We start from the raw sequence: 14,662 nt of genomic DNA, 5'->3' as shown, positions 1-14,662 counted from the left end.
CGATTCAGACCGCTTCAGTGGGAAAGAAGGAGAGGGAAGGAGGAAGACTGGGGAAAATAGGAGAGAAGATACAAATGAAATTCTCTCAAGAACGTGTTAACCCGAAGGAAACAAAGGAGGACAATGAGCCAAAGGGCCCAAAAAAGAAGCAAAAGTGTCTAAAAGCAAAAACGGTGCGATAATGAGATCTGTTCGTCCAAGATCCAAAGTAAATGGAAAACTCAGAGAGGAAGAACCTTGACTTTGACTGGAAGACAAAAACATGTCAGCAAAGAGGCCACAGAGAAATAACATGTATTCAAAGCGTTTAATGACGTCACTGCCACTTACCGAGAACGAGAGACAGGAAACCAAAATCGAGCATCAGTTAGAAATGTTCTTTCCATTTTAATATCTTGTTAGTTTTTCTCTGCTGCAACATGTTGTGTGCACTCTGTCACATTTAAAGATTGCATTGAAAAAGTCAAAAAGCATTTCTGGCTGCCATCCTAATGGACAACGACAAGCTTTATATTCCCTTTATGGTGATTTTTATTTTCTTTTTTTTTTTAAAGTCACCTCTAATGGCAAATCTTCATAAAAGCACTAAATCCTGTACATAATATTTACCATCATAATGTGATCATAAATAAACTTTTATATTGCAGATAATTTACAGAGGAAAATATAAGCAAACACCATGTTTTGTGCATATTATCAGAAATATACAAATAAAAACCTTGAAAACAAACAGCTCATAGAACACACAACTATATTTACAAATACTTTTAAGATTTAGAGCACAAACAAGTTATTACCTTCCATGTCAGCATGTTCACCTTGATATTAATGAGAAAATGTGCATCCTGACATGCACATCAGGAGATTTGTGTCTACTCCAGTTTGTGAGGGATATAAAATGATCCAACATCTGTGTTAGACACTAATAAATGAGGGTAAAAAGGGTAAATATCATACAGCTAAAGGTTTGGAATGATCCAACCATTACCATAAACCAAAAAGAGACTTTGGGTCCCACTTTGTTACTTTATTAACATTAAATCATTGATTGTTGCTTTCAGACCAGAAATAAGCCATTAATTACAGTAGCTGTAGGGTGGACAGGTTGGCAACAGTACCTTTAGTCAGAGTTTATGCTTTTTTAGCATCATACATCTTTTTTTTTGGTTAGTTCTTTCATTTTGCTCGACAGTTATATTGTGTTTAAAAGGTCAAAGTGTAAAATTACTGTCTATACATACTATAACTGTCACATTTGCAATTACATGTGTAACAAGGGTTTTAATTAAAGAGTCAAATGGTCTATCAATAAAGGCAAATAACATCCACACCACCAGTGACATTAAAAGTTGTTGTATATAGCAGACTAGGTCACACTTCTGAGTGAGCAGCAGCGATAAATACTCAGCTCTAAAGAAAAGATTTGGGTCCAAACACAAAGGAGCAGTCCTACATTAACTACAGCTTGGTAAATCACTGAGGAAGTTACACTTTTCTTGCCAGATGGCAACTGAATGACAAAGCACTGGTAACTTACTAATATTTAGCCCATTACTCACATTTTATAACTATATAATTATAAGTCCAGTCTGAAGTGGCACTGGGTTTCCTTTAAGACATTCAGTGACCACAGCTCATGTCTTAGGTTCAAACAAACCCAGGTGCATCTAACTAAAACTAAGGCAGTCTAATACCAAGGCTCCTGCAATATATAATTTCAACCTTCATGAAGGCAGGATTTATTACAGGACTGTTTTTATTTACACTGTATTAGTTTTAGCACACACACACATGTGCACACGACTCTATCATGCAAATGTCTCTAAATCCATCTGTTATTCATTGCACTTCAGTGGACATATTTCTGCAACAGTCCACAAACTTTTAGTCATTTCTTCCAAGAATGTTCCAGTTGTTTAATGGCTGTTAGTGTCACTAACACTAACAAGCCAGTACCACTTTTCTGTGGTACTGGCTCTTCTTCCACCAGCTGTGTTGGTAAAAAAAAGAACTGGCCGGTAATTTATGTCCAAGCAGGAAAAGAACTCTCTCATAATGTATACATGGCCCCGCAATGGGGAGTTTGCCTCTTCATGTTTGCAGAAGATCAGTGAGGGCGTGCAATTAAATTAGCAGACATGTCCATGATCCCGTTGGCCAACCGATACTAGACGCTTGCTAATTCTTCGTTGCTCCATATTGAACTTGGCTGTATCAGAAAAAGAGAATAAACTCGTCCACTGGGAGCAGAGGTACAAAGAATAAACAGTTTCGACCCTGTCACAGCAGTCTGTCGGGTGAGGAGAAACATGTCTTTAAGCTTGTTTACGTAGGCAGACACAGATGGTACATGTCACTGTCAAGTGTGTACAGACATGCAAGTTGTCCATCTGTGTTAAAAGTTTATTGTTGTCTTTCAAGTCAGTTCCAGTTTTCTTAAGAAGCAGGCATGTCTTCTGAGCCCCCACGGATGAGAGGTGCCCCGTTGCTCCCCTCTATCGGCACAGCAGTACGAGACTTATAGTTCTACAGACAGAGGTGGAGAAACAGATAAGAGTATGAGGCAAGGGTTGAAATCAGGTAAAGATTCAAGAGGTGGGGAAAATAATAAAGAACATGGATTAGGTGCAGCAGAAAGTAACAGGAAGTGAAAAGGAAAGAAGGAAAAATTGTGTTAGTCATGTCCAAACTAGTAAAATGAGCCAAACTAAAAAGCATGAGATATGAAAACATGTTTATCCCCGAGCCAGTGTTTCCACACAATCTGATATGATTCCAAAGGTAAACCTCCCCGGTTATCACCAAGAAACAATCACATTGAAGAGCAGACAAAGTGGCCAGCAGACAGACAGGACCAAACACATGAGATGTAGACATATTAATGCATTTATTCATATTACTTATAACAATGTCTGTACAAAAATAAACCCAAAATAATATAAAAATGTTTCTGAACTGTCAAAATAATACCAACAGTTAGCCTATAATATGAAAATAACTAGCAACATGACGCTTTATCTGAAATCTGAAGACACAACATACGTGGAATATAATTATGACCTTAATAGCTTCTTAGAATTGAATTCCCTTTAAAAGTACTTACAGTTATTGATTTGTGATTATCCATAAAAAATTTAACACTATGTTAATTGAGTCACTACATATTTTACTATCGACTTATTTTCCGAGCTTAATGTCACTAACAGAAAATATGTTAAATGTTTCTGTGGCCTCAGTGTACACACTCAGAAAGGCCAGTGCACACGCACACACACATACACGACTGCACTTCCTGCTAGTAGCAGTAACAGGTTGCATGCGTGTGTGCGTGTGTGTGGATGAATGATCCTCCAACATTCACACATGCCACAGTAACAAGTCAGAGGAAATGTGGCAAGAAGCATGACCCACTCTAACCAACAACACACATCTGGACCGGTTTAAGATTGTACAACACGCAAACATTAGCCAACAGCACAGAACACAAGTGTTATATTGGCGTTCACTATACTGTAAATATGCATGGCAGCGGGGTGATTCCTGGCATTTGGGCCATTCCAAAAACGAACCGGTTCATAGTATGAGGCAGTGTGACCATTAGGGCCCTGGTTCACGGACTCTACGTTTGATCAAGGCCACTCCCATTAATGTCTTGCTCAAGCTTTCCACATTTGACTTCCTGGCCAGATAGATTTTCATATGTATGGAATTATTTGTGCGTGCATGATGGGATACAGTTTGATCTTAGGCCATAATTATTTGCATGAGAAAAAAGTCAGTAGGAGAGGTTATGATTTTGTCCGTATGTGAATAATAACAAAAACAAATTTACTGATTAAAGATGTGATTTGTTTGTGCTTGATCATTTCCTGACAGACTAAAACTTCTGTGCAGAAATATTTCCCTATCGCACCCTGTGCTCCGAGCCGTGAAACACATGGCACACAGGAAGGAAAAGGAAGACGACACCATGTTAAACCAAAGACAAAAAACGGTGGTGAGCTGCATGTATCTATAGTCAAAGTCCAGCAGGAAAAAACAGCACACACACGAATCAATAAGAAACAGTTTTAGCTCTATTGTTTCTGTGTTCAGCATAAAGGAGAACAATGCAGAGATATTAGAATTGGTTAGTCTCAATATTGTCATTTCAACAGACTGCTGATAGAAACTCCTTATTTTTCACTGAAAACAGCAAATGCCACCAAAGGGTGACAAGTGTGCAGCTGCAGAATCTGACTGAACACCAACTTAAAGACTAGAAGTGAAACAGCAGTCTGTTCCAGTGTTTTGTTCTACACCACAGTCTTTCCACTTGTCTAAATACTACAGTGAGACAGGAACCGAAAGGAGGAAGTGCATGGATAAGAAGTCTGCCATTAATCTACGCTGTATTTGATTACATATTCATGTCATTGGTCACAGAACAGCAATAAATCTACTTTCACCAGTCACAGGAGTCAGTGCTCTTAGTGGTTTCTCCTGTGCAAGTTTCTGTCACAGACTTATAACACTGTCATGCATATGTTCTGCTTTGTTTTATCACTAGTTCACATACAGTATGTGGCTTTCTGCAACGCACAGTGAGGTCTATTGTACACTTTTTAGGCTAGAAGCCGCTCAACAAGCCACATTCATACTGCAGGCTGTGCTGTCAAATAGGTCAGATAAGCACCAGCTGACTGCAGGCACTGCAACATTATTCTCTTGCACCAGTCGAGCCAGCAAAACCACAGGACTGTAGAGTTTATATTATATATAGTTTATATTTCACAGGGTTCTCAGAGCTTCTTTTTCTTTTAAAAGCAGAAGAAAAATTATGTTTTCAATAAAAAGGAAACATGAAGGGTTAACTTTACTAGCTTTAGAGACTTTAGACCCTTTCATATAATAAATCGCATTTGCATCTAATATCCTGTCAGGGCTGCAATCGGTTGATCTGACTGTATAGATTATGGAAATACCCATCAAATACAACGCTATCTGAAATGTATTTCTTTTAAGAGTTTCAGAAAAACTGTTGTGGACATTCAACTGATTTTTACTAGAGTTTATTTCGTCACCATGTTTGCTGTAGCAAAAAGATGATGACGACTGCAAAACAGAATACTGAAGAACTCCAGTGACCACATCAACTTCAGCTCAGCTTAAAGGGAGAAAACAGAAGTAACTTTGCACTCTTTAAACCTACATAACTCTTCTTTCTTTGTCACAGCAAAAAAAGAAAAAAAACCGGGAAAGCAACACTGACATAACAGCTACTTATTGATATGGCAAACCAGCAGTTAGGAGCAATGTCATCATTCATTTTGAGTCATGTTTGTGGAGATCTTACTCCCTTTTAGCTGAGTCCCCACTAGCTCGTATAAAACATATCTGGCTCTCGGCTGCTAAATGTTCACCCACTCTTCTTTAACTACACCCGTTTGCCGTTTGATGCTCAGCAGATAGCACACAGCTGCATGCTATGGGCAAGAAACAAGGCTGTGAGAGTGGTGAGAAAGAACCACAGCAGAAAAAAACCACAACAGTAAATTCACAAAGCGAGCAGCTAAAAATGAACGGAAAAACACTATCAAGCAGAAAAGAGCTGTGTGACTATGAGCGACCATGCACACACTGTTTACACAGTTTCATCTGAAACACCGGCATTGTGAAAATATCATTTGTTCAGGTACTGAGAGGTTTTGTGGCAGTTTGTTTTAATCTGGTTTGCACATTAATGTTTTTACGTTTGATTTTAAAATCTGATTCTAAATTGTTTATGTTCGATGATTTTTGGAGCGTTTGGAGTTAGAAATGAAACCAGAACTAACTAACTGGAACACGGTCATGTCGGGCAGGTTGTCAATTTGTCATTGCATCAAGCAGTTTGAGTGGGCATTGTCATGGTCATACTGTGTGAGGCGAAGAGCAAATCATCATTTTATGTCTACAGCTATTTGTTATCAAACGTCCTTAGTGCGAGCAGTTGTTTTGTTTGTGACTGCGGACGTCGCCTCCGTTGCTTTCGGACAGTACCTCGTGCTCCAGGGTGTTAAAGTGAACTCCAGAGTTGTCCTGGTTGTTTTTGCCCCGTCGGCACAAGTAGCACAGGAGCTCCTCGAAGGTCCTCCTCATGTCATTGTCTCTGAAGGAGTAGATGATCGGGTTGAAGAAGGAGTTGCACTCGGCCAGTACCAGGAAGTACTTCTCGTACTTCAGAACCTCACACTTTTCACAGCCCACACCGTCAAGTAGCAACAAGACCAGGCCAGGCGTCCAGCAGAGCACAAAACAGCCTGTAGGGGCAGGATGAGGAGGGAGAGGGTACATGAGGTCATTTGAAGACTTGTACTAACATCAAAAATCATCAAGAAAAATCACAGATTAAAAAAAAAGGAGTAACTGAGGAAAGAAAATGAACAGAGCTGTGAAGAATGTGAAGAAGTAGGGGGGAGCACAGGGAGAAAGGGAATGTACTGTAAATTCCTCTGTAGACAACACACACACACACACACAAAGTCCATAACATGTCAGCATGTGCACTGGGTTTAGTCTGTGATCAGATTTCATTATCATAATATTGAATTATACAGTTCAGGAACTCAACATTTGAAGCATGTTCAGCATTAATGTATGCCCGTATACAAGCTACAGACAGGAAATGTGAAAATGATATGGTAACGTAGTGCATTCCTCAGCATCGGACCACAACATGTCAGCCACATGCTGAAATACACATTTCACCTCAAATACACATTTATAAATAAAGTGGCCAAATAACAAGCTGTAGACGTAAGAAAAGCCAAACGTGGTGTCATATGTGCAGGAGAAGAGATGTTTGGTCACAGTAACTCAACTATGCAGCTGTGTCAGGGCATGCTCAGGGGTTTTACTTGCCCTCCTCACATGCCAGAGGTGCTGAATCCTGGCTGCTGAGCGACGGAAGAAAGTTGTGTATGATTTCTGAAACTTTGAGGAATTTAATCAAAAGTTGAAAATGCAAGTGAAAAAGCACAGGATGCTGGGAAAAGAGGGCAGAGGAGTGAAGGTGGAGCACAGCCAGTTTAGACAGAAAACAAACGAAATCGGCGGGAGAAGGAGTGAATGTGTGGGGGGGGTGAAGTCTGGTTTAACGAGTACAGACAAGCTGAAAGAGGAGCATGCCCGTCAGTGTGAGAGTGCAGTCATAGGTTTAACAGGCTGCGATGTTTCTCATTTTATTCTGTAGAGAAGTGAGCATTTCCCTGAAACCTGCCTGCATCTCTTGTACAAAGCCCTACATGGGTACATGTACATGTGGTATGGGGTTTGTACCGTTAAAGACCCTAAAAGCCAAACCAAAGAGGTTTCAGTGTTTTGTGTGTTCCTCTCTTGTGGGTTTTAAGTGGGTCACACTGCTGAGACTGAGACACAGAGACCAGTGTCAGTTAGTGACCAAGACGGGAAAAAAAAACCTTAAAAGTACGTCTGAAGCAACTTTAGATGGTTCATTGAATTTCACACTGGAACTCAACCTCCCCTGTTATGAATGAAAACACACAATGGATGAAAGTACGACCTGACTTTTAAAAGCAGAAATGAGCTGATCTAAAAAGATTTCTCTGTTTAATGCCCAGCCTGTGATGTGTATATGTAGATATGTGCGTTTCCTCACCCAGGATCATGGAGACAGTCTTCATCAGGTTGAACACAGTCTCTCTGTGTCTCATCTGGCTGGTGTGCTGTGACATCTGCTTGCTCTTGTGCCGCACATAGAGAAAGATCCTGGTGTAGACAGCGACCATAATGGAGAAGGTCAGCAGGTTGAGAACGGCCCAGAACACCAGGTAGCTGCGGCTGTACATAGGTGCCATGGTGGAGCAGCCTTGCAGGTCACATAGGCAATTCCAGCCCATGGTGGGGACCAGGCCCATGACTATCGCCACCAACCAGATGAACAGAATGATGATGAAAACACGCCGGGTGCTCATCGTACTGTGCAGCTGCATGTTGAAGATGGTCTGGTGACGCTCCACGGCCACAGCCAGGAGGTTAAGCACTGAGGCAGTCAGGCTGGTGTCGACCAGCCCCTGCCGCACAAACCACTGCAGCACAGAGAGCTTAATGGTCCACGGACCAGTATGAAACATCAGGTGGAAGTAGGAGACACCTGTCGAGAAGAAAGCTATTACAGACAAACTGAAAACAGTCACAGAGTATTTTATACCACTGTTAGCTATTTTTATAGCTAATAACCACATCCACAGATACAGAAACACAAACAGTGGGGTCAAGTGACACTACGGTATGTGATGGCAGCACCCACAACCACCACCACTAAAGCCTACACACCAGCAGAATCTTGATATTCCTCATTGCAGATTTACCTGCATTGATACACTGACATTTACAGCATCACAACCATCATCCAGAGAGCTACTGTACACTGACTACTGCTTCTGTCAACCCTGCATGTAGCACCCAGTGAGTGAATCAGTGATGTGGCAATATGTGACACAGCCTGTTAATGTTTTTCATTGGTCTGCTAAAAGATGAAACTGCTATGGTTCATTTAGAAAACACAGCACTGAAACAAAGACACATGTTTATTGTGTTGGTTCTGAACTACCAAAGTAAAAACTGTACCTGCAAAGAAGTCTGCCAAAGCCAGATTACCCAACAGGTAGTAAATAGGAAAGTGAAAGCGCCGGTTTCTCAAAATAGCCCCTATGACCAAAACGTTGGAAAGCATGACGATGACGCAGACCAACAGGCCCAGGGTGACGATCACATAGTCACGACTCCTCCACTCCTCACTGATGTTCTTGCCACTCTCGTGATAGAAAAATTTGACACTTTCACTATAGTAGCATTTGCTATTGTTGTCCTTCATTGTAGCCATGTTGAGATATCTGGCAGGTGTCGAGAATCAGAAATAGGACCAAAAGGTGAGCTGCGCTGCAGACAGGAAGGAGAAGGAAAGGAGTAGGACGTCAGTTAAAGCAGCCCTCGACGGTGGGTTTGAGGTCAGCACGCCATCAGCTGAACAGGTGAGGACTGGAGGGATCCGGGGCCTTCACAGTACAGCTGTCTGGAACACTGGACACCTGTCTTCAATCTGTGAACAAATACATCAATAGTTTCCATCAGTAAACACAACCAACAGACATGACTTCCATAAATCCAAGGTCAAGCTCCCATATGGCAGAGCTCTAATTAAAACAGCAGATCTCAGCCTTCAAGAAACACATTTGAAATGGGCCAACAACAATGAGCTTTAATCCTCTATTTACGATAAACACGACTCCAGACTGTATGGTGCGTTTTTGAGTGAACAACCCTCCTTTGCATATTGTCCATTTTTCTGTGTCCGTTGACTCCATGTTCAACTCTTTCAACAATGGAAATACCAGCACAGCTCCCTACAGCAGAGACACACCTTGCAATTACACAATCCAGCTATGTAACTCAATCTCAATCCAAACATGCACAACACACACACACACACACGCACAGAGGGAGGGAACATCATCAGTGACCCACTCTCCTGCCAAGGGTGTGTGAAGTGAAACATTAAATCAAATGAGCCGAATGTGGAGAGTTTAAAGCTCAGAGGCTTGAAAATGAAACGATCGATGACATATAACTGCAAGAAAAGGGTTTGACTAATGTAATAATGTTAAACAGCTCTGTACACTGGGAAAGGCAAAACAGCAAGAAGTCGTCTTGGGGGAACATGAAAATAGTAATAAAATGTTTGTGGTGTGTGAATGAACAGCGTACTCACGTTCTTACCCTGGTGATTGTGATATGCATATGAAAAGAGACGTGCGCTTTGTACTGAAAGGGTTTTTTTTCCATTCCTCTTGAACACCTGCCCCCGTCACCAACACACACACAGTGTGTGGTGTTAGAGATCAAGGTCATGTGCACAGACATAAATGTGAACTCTTCTCAGGGTTTTACACGTCCTCTCAAACTCTTTGTATCTTTCAGTTACATGGGAACAATTAGCACCTTGTGTTTACAACAAAAGGTCTAGGAGGTAACAGGCAAACACTTCACTTTCCAGCAGACATTCATTAAAATTATGCCTCAGCTTTTCAGTCTTTCATGCTGCAAGATATAACCTGAAGGGAAACACACCATGAGTGTCTAACGTCTGAACACATGCACCTACTTTTCTGCGTGCAGCACTCACATGTGTCAGGCTGATCAGGAAAGAGCTACTCTTAAAAAAGACTGAATGAAAACCTCTCCTGTTCATTATGCTCAGTACCTGCACTGATACCAATCCATAGATATCATCAGCGTATTCCTAAACCTCACATGTACCATTACTGAGAAACGTCAGCTCATATTTCATCATATTCCCTTCAGCTTCACTTCCTTTACTATGAATATGTGTTGCACTAGATTTTGAATCAAACAACTCTGGATTTAATTGTGACACCACAGCCACTGATCATCTGCAACAGCGTAATTTGCAAACAATCAAGCAGCGAAGCACTGGATTAGGATCTGAAACGTCTGTAACCAAAGGTCACAAAACAACAGAGCTCTGGTTCACAGCAGTGAAACAAACTTCTAACTACACAACCTTAGAGCATAGATAGACAGCACAGATCAAAATGGAAGTTATCTTTTAAATGCTTCTGAGTTGGTTGGGTGCAACATAAAAAGATCTTAGCTCTCATATTTTCACAATTATTAGTTCCAGTTTCAGCTTGCAAAACATTCTCAGAAACTCGACCAGACAAAGATTATGTGGTCACAGGTTTCAGAAATTTGCAGCTGCAATCACAGGATGTACAACCACCGATACCAACTTAGCAGCACAGGATTCCACAGAAACTGTCTCTATTACAAACACTAGACACTACAGACGCATCCAAAAACCCACCGCAGCTACTGACTACCTGGTGAACATAGTGGAGCATTTAGCAGCCAAACGACTAAATATTTGGTCCAGACCAAACCCGAGCTACTGCACATTCAGACTGTTAGACAGAAAACTTTAATGGTACTGCTGCTCAAAGGAGTTTGACATTTGGGCAACACACTTATTGTTCTCCGGTCAAAGAGTCAGAAAAGAAGACTAGTGTATGGAAAATATGGAACTGCAGTCAGTTAGCTTAGCTCCAGCTTTAGTACCTCTTAAACATGAAACTTTTAAAGATAAGAGACGTTAATTAAACGACATACATCCCAACTTTCAGGGGAAAAAGCACAGAATTCACTGTCTGCCAGAGAAAGACGGACAATGCTCTGGTACGGGAACAGTTAAGAGGACAGGTCAGATGCAGAGACAACTTCAGGAGAGTTGGATTTTCTACTTTTTTTGCTTGATTCTTGTTATTTACCATGCCAGTAAATTCCACTCTTTGTGCAGGGGGTATTCCAGCAAGCAGCTTCAGTGAAAACTCTGAGCCTGTTAATCCAGACTTCAGGGAAATGTTGGATTAAGTGCAGAAGTTTAGATCAAGGGGAGACAACTCAAAATCCTAACTGGATATTAGTTTGTTATTTTTCCTCTTCTATAGTAGGTCAGTCATCAATGTGGTTAGAAAACCAGCAGCTTACATCCACATGGTGGATTTCTCCTTCGTTTCCAGTCAAATCCACACACAGCGTTTGTGACTGTGGTCAGTAAGACAGTTGTCAGGTGGTGTCTCCTCCACTAAAACACACATTACTGTAATCGCTGTCAAACAGAAAAAAGTGCGAGGCCTAAAACAGGAATCATTTCTCATAACGTGACTGGTTGAACCTTTGGAACATTTGTGTCATAGCTAACAAATGATAACAGAGATAACGTGTTGGGCCTCTATCAACATATCAGTGAGTTCAGGGTAAATTAGAGACACCCCTCTCTGAATAATGCAGCACAGCCTCCAAAAAGATAATAAGCCTGAGGCATCACTTTCTAAAACACCAACAAAACCTGAACATTATCACCTTCATCTTTATCACAAGACAATGCAGTAGTTTTAGCTGGGTGTGCCAAATAAACTGATAAGTGAGTCCAGCTTTTCAGATTGGCTCATTCAATTTGTGGATATATTCCTAAAATTGACCTCACAGTGGAATATCCCTTCACAAAGGCAAAAAGATTTGTTCCAGAAACCAAGTCCACTGTGGTCCTTCCACCCTGTGTGGCCCTTGGGGACTGCATTTACACGACCGAGTGTTTCCATGCTTCATGTATCAGTGTTTGTGAGTCAATGGAGTGGGCTGAGTCAGTAAAACACCAGTTTGAGTCAAACCGGTCTTTACCAGAGCAGCCACACCCGAGTCTCTTCTCCCTCCTCCCCTCTCTCCTTCTCTGAAACAGTCCCAGCACATCAACTTCAACGAGCACTGCTTTGGGACAGAAAGATTTACACAACACACACACACACACACACACACACACACCACAGCCTAAATCCAATACTGAAGTGGTGAAAGTGCATCAGAGATGATCGATTATGTTTGTGACCTTAAATTCCAGGTAAACATGGACATTCTGCTGATCTCCTCAGGGTGCCCGGTCTCTGAGTCTATTTGTTTTAATTTACTACCTCCTCTAGCGTGTCCTTCCAGCTATGAATTATGGGAACACTGGATATCAACTGTAACTGATTAACTTAAACCATTTAATCACACAGATTCATGCACAGACACTTTTTCGCTAATCAAACAGGATCATGACACCGTCTGCAACCAAATCTGTAAACTGCACAAGAAGCTTTTCTTTTTTTTTTTTGAAGTACAGAAAACTTGTTCATGTGTTTTTTTTTTTTTATATGCATCAGAAATACTTTATTCTCCCACATGAAGAGAAGAGCCAAATGTCATCAAACAGAAACTTCAATCTGTAGGCAAAGCTGATGATTCACCTATAAGGAAACAAGTCCCAGCCCAAGACGCTATCTAACTATCTGTTCCCTTTATGACCTTTCTTCACTTGCACAATCAACTGTAACTCAGCTGTCCCAGATCTTGCCCATACACATTAGCCAAGCAACAGACAGTCTCATCAACAACGATCCCAATAATCTGATCTTCACTCAACTGGTTTATCAGGTAAAAAAACTCCCAAACATTCTTCTCTTGAAGAGATTTACTGCTTCATTTCATTTCATAACACTGAATGGTTTCATTTGGACCGATGATGAGACTGTAATGATGTTTGCTAAAGGAAAAAAACATTCTTCATTCAACAGTCAAAGTTTTCACTGCTGAATCTGTACCAACACAGTACAGATTTAATATCCACCCGGGTACTGGTGTAGTACTGGATGGTATCAGATTATGTAAGAGATATAATCAGTTCATGACTTAAACAAATTGTCACGAACTGGTTTGTGGTTGCAAAGAAAATGAAAAATGCCAAAGAGTAAATTCACAGTAAGGTGTTGCTTTCAGCTGTGCAGGTGTGAGTTTCCGTTTGTTGCAGTGAAACTAATGAAAGTATCAGAGAGATTCTGCCCCTGTTCTCCACTAGTGTCAACAAAACTCTAACTGACCTTGACAATGACAGTAGCTGCTTATTGCAGGGCTGCTGTACTGGGTTGTGTTATACAGTACATGCTGCTCACAGCTGCTCTGTAAAATGTCAACTACTAGATCTTGTGCTGCTGTTTTCTTGTGCAAATCGCTCCTGTGCGCCTTTTACTGCAGAAAGGAACCAGGCTCTGAGAAAGAAAAGCCACAGCACGTTTCATCTGGAGCTGCAGAGATAACGCTGCTTTTCAGAAAGGTCCTAAGGTCCTGGTTACATGGAGGATGTTCGGGCTGTAATGGACTGTAATGGACCCCCTCTCCCCCCTGCACCCTGTGCAGATGCCTTTGCACGCTCCGACCTCCGGACAGAGGAACCACGCACACGCAGAAATACAGCCCACGACATGCTGCACTATACACAAAGAGAATGAAACCAGGCGACAACACACAGAGAAACAATTACACTCACCTTTCCTGGTGCCTACGAACTCGTTTATCAAGTATCAGAGTTCGCGTCGTGCCCGAGTCTCTCCCGGCGCAAGGTGAAGACGCAACAGGCGGCCAAAAAGTAACAATGGAAAGGTTTTTTTCTGTTTCTGTCGAGGGTCAGTTCCAGCTTTGTCCTTTCGTCACAGAAACTCAAATGTTAGTTCATAGTCTCCGTCACCTGTTTAGACCTGGCAGTCGCTTCCGGTAGTTGTTACCTGCGCGCAGCGTCCCGCGTCGTTTGGAGCCGACAGGACCAGAAAGGGTGCGGCACAATCCTCCTCCACCTCCGCCGCCGCTGCTGCTGCTGCTCCGTCACAAAGGAGCTGCTCTGAGCTCCGAGCTGTGCTGCTTCTGCCAACCTGTGAGCTCCGTGTCCGCCCGAGCTGCCCCCTGTTGGATGACGCGGACGCGGGCAGCCAATCACCGTGGAGCTAAGGAGACATGGACAGGATCAAAATCAGGCGGCTTTATACCCACATAGCAAAATTTGTCTGGCCCAACGTTGGGCCACACCCTTGCATCAGTGTTGGCCCACATCTGGCTGGGTCCCCGGCCCAACACTGGCCCACTTTCTGAAAAAGGACACAATAAATCTGCTCTGACCCAGTACTGGCCCACACACTGCAAGATGACTCTCACTGATCGTACTGGCCCAGTACTGGCCCACACACTGTAAGATGACTCTTACCCTTCCTACTGGCCCAGTAATGGCCCACACACT

The 14,662-nt window shown here is 42.0% G+C and overlaps 1 protein-coding gene across 2 annotated transcripts; it reads right to left on the bottom strand.

Annotated features, from left to right (window-relative positions):
• Positions 1–425: 425 nt before the first annotated feature.
• On the bottom strand, positions 426–14,313 carry lpar2b (lysophosphatidic acid receptor 2b). 2 transcript variants are annotated; one of them, XM_026303214.2, is made up of 5 exons: positions 14,157–14,313; positions 8,611–9,082; positions 7,640–8,134; positions 6,022–6,281; positions 426–2,526 (listed from the first exon to the last, which is right to left on the bottom strand). In XM_026303214.2, exons 2-5 carry the CDS (start codon positions 8,864–8,866, stop codon positions 2,437–2,439), a joined length of 1,101 nt encoding a protein of 366 aa, XP_026158999.1. In that variant the 5' UTR covers positions 8,867–9,082; positions 14,157–14,313; the 3' UTR covers positions 426–2,436. The 2 variants fall into 2 exon arrangements, with proteins under 2 accessions (XP_026158999.1, XP_026158998.1); XM_026303213.2 differs by having other exon boundaries at positions 13,922–14,312.
• Between the last annotated feature and the right edge of the window lie 349 nt (positions 14,314–14,662).

The sequence above is a fragment of the Mastacembelus armatus genome, chromosome 1 (genome assembly GCF_900324485.2).
Source record: "Mastacembelus armatus chromosome 1, fMasArm1.2, whole genome shotgun sequence".
In the NCBI taxonomy this organism is placed as follows: domain Eukaryota; kingdom Metazoa; phylum Chordata; class Actinopteri; order Synbranchiformes; family Mastacembelidae; genus Mastacembelus; species Mastacembelus armatus.
Note: the sequence above shows the minus strand (reverse complement) of the source record. Positions and strands in the feature narration are given on the sequence as shown.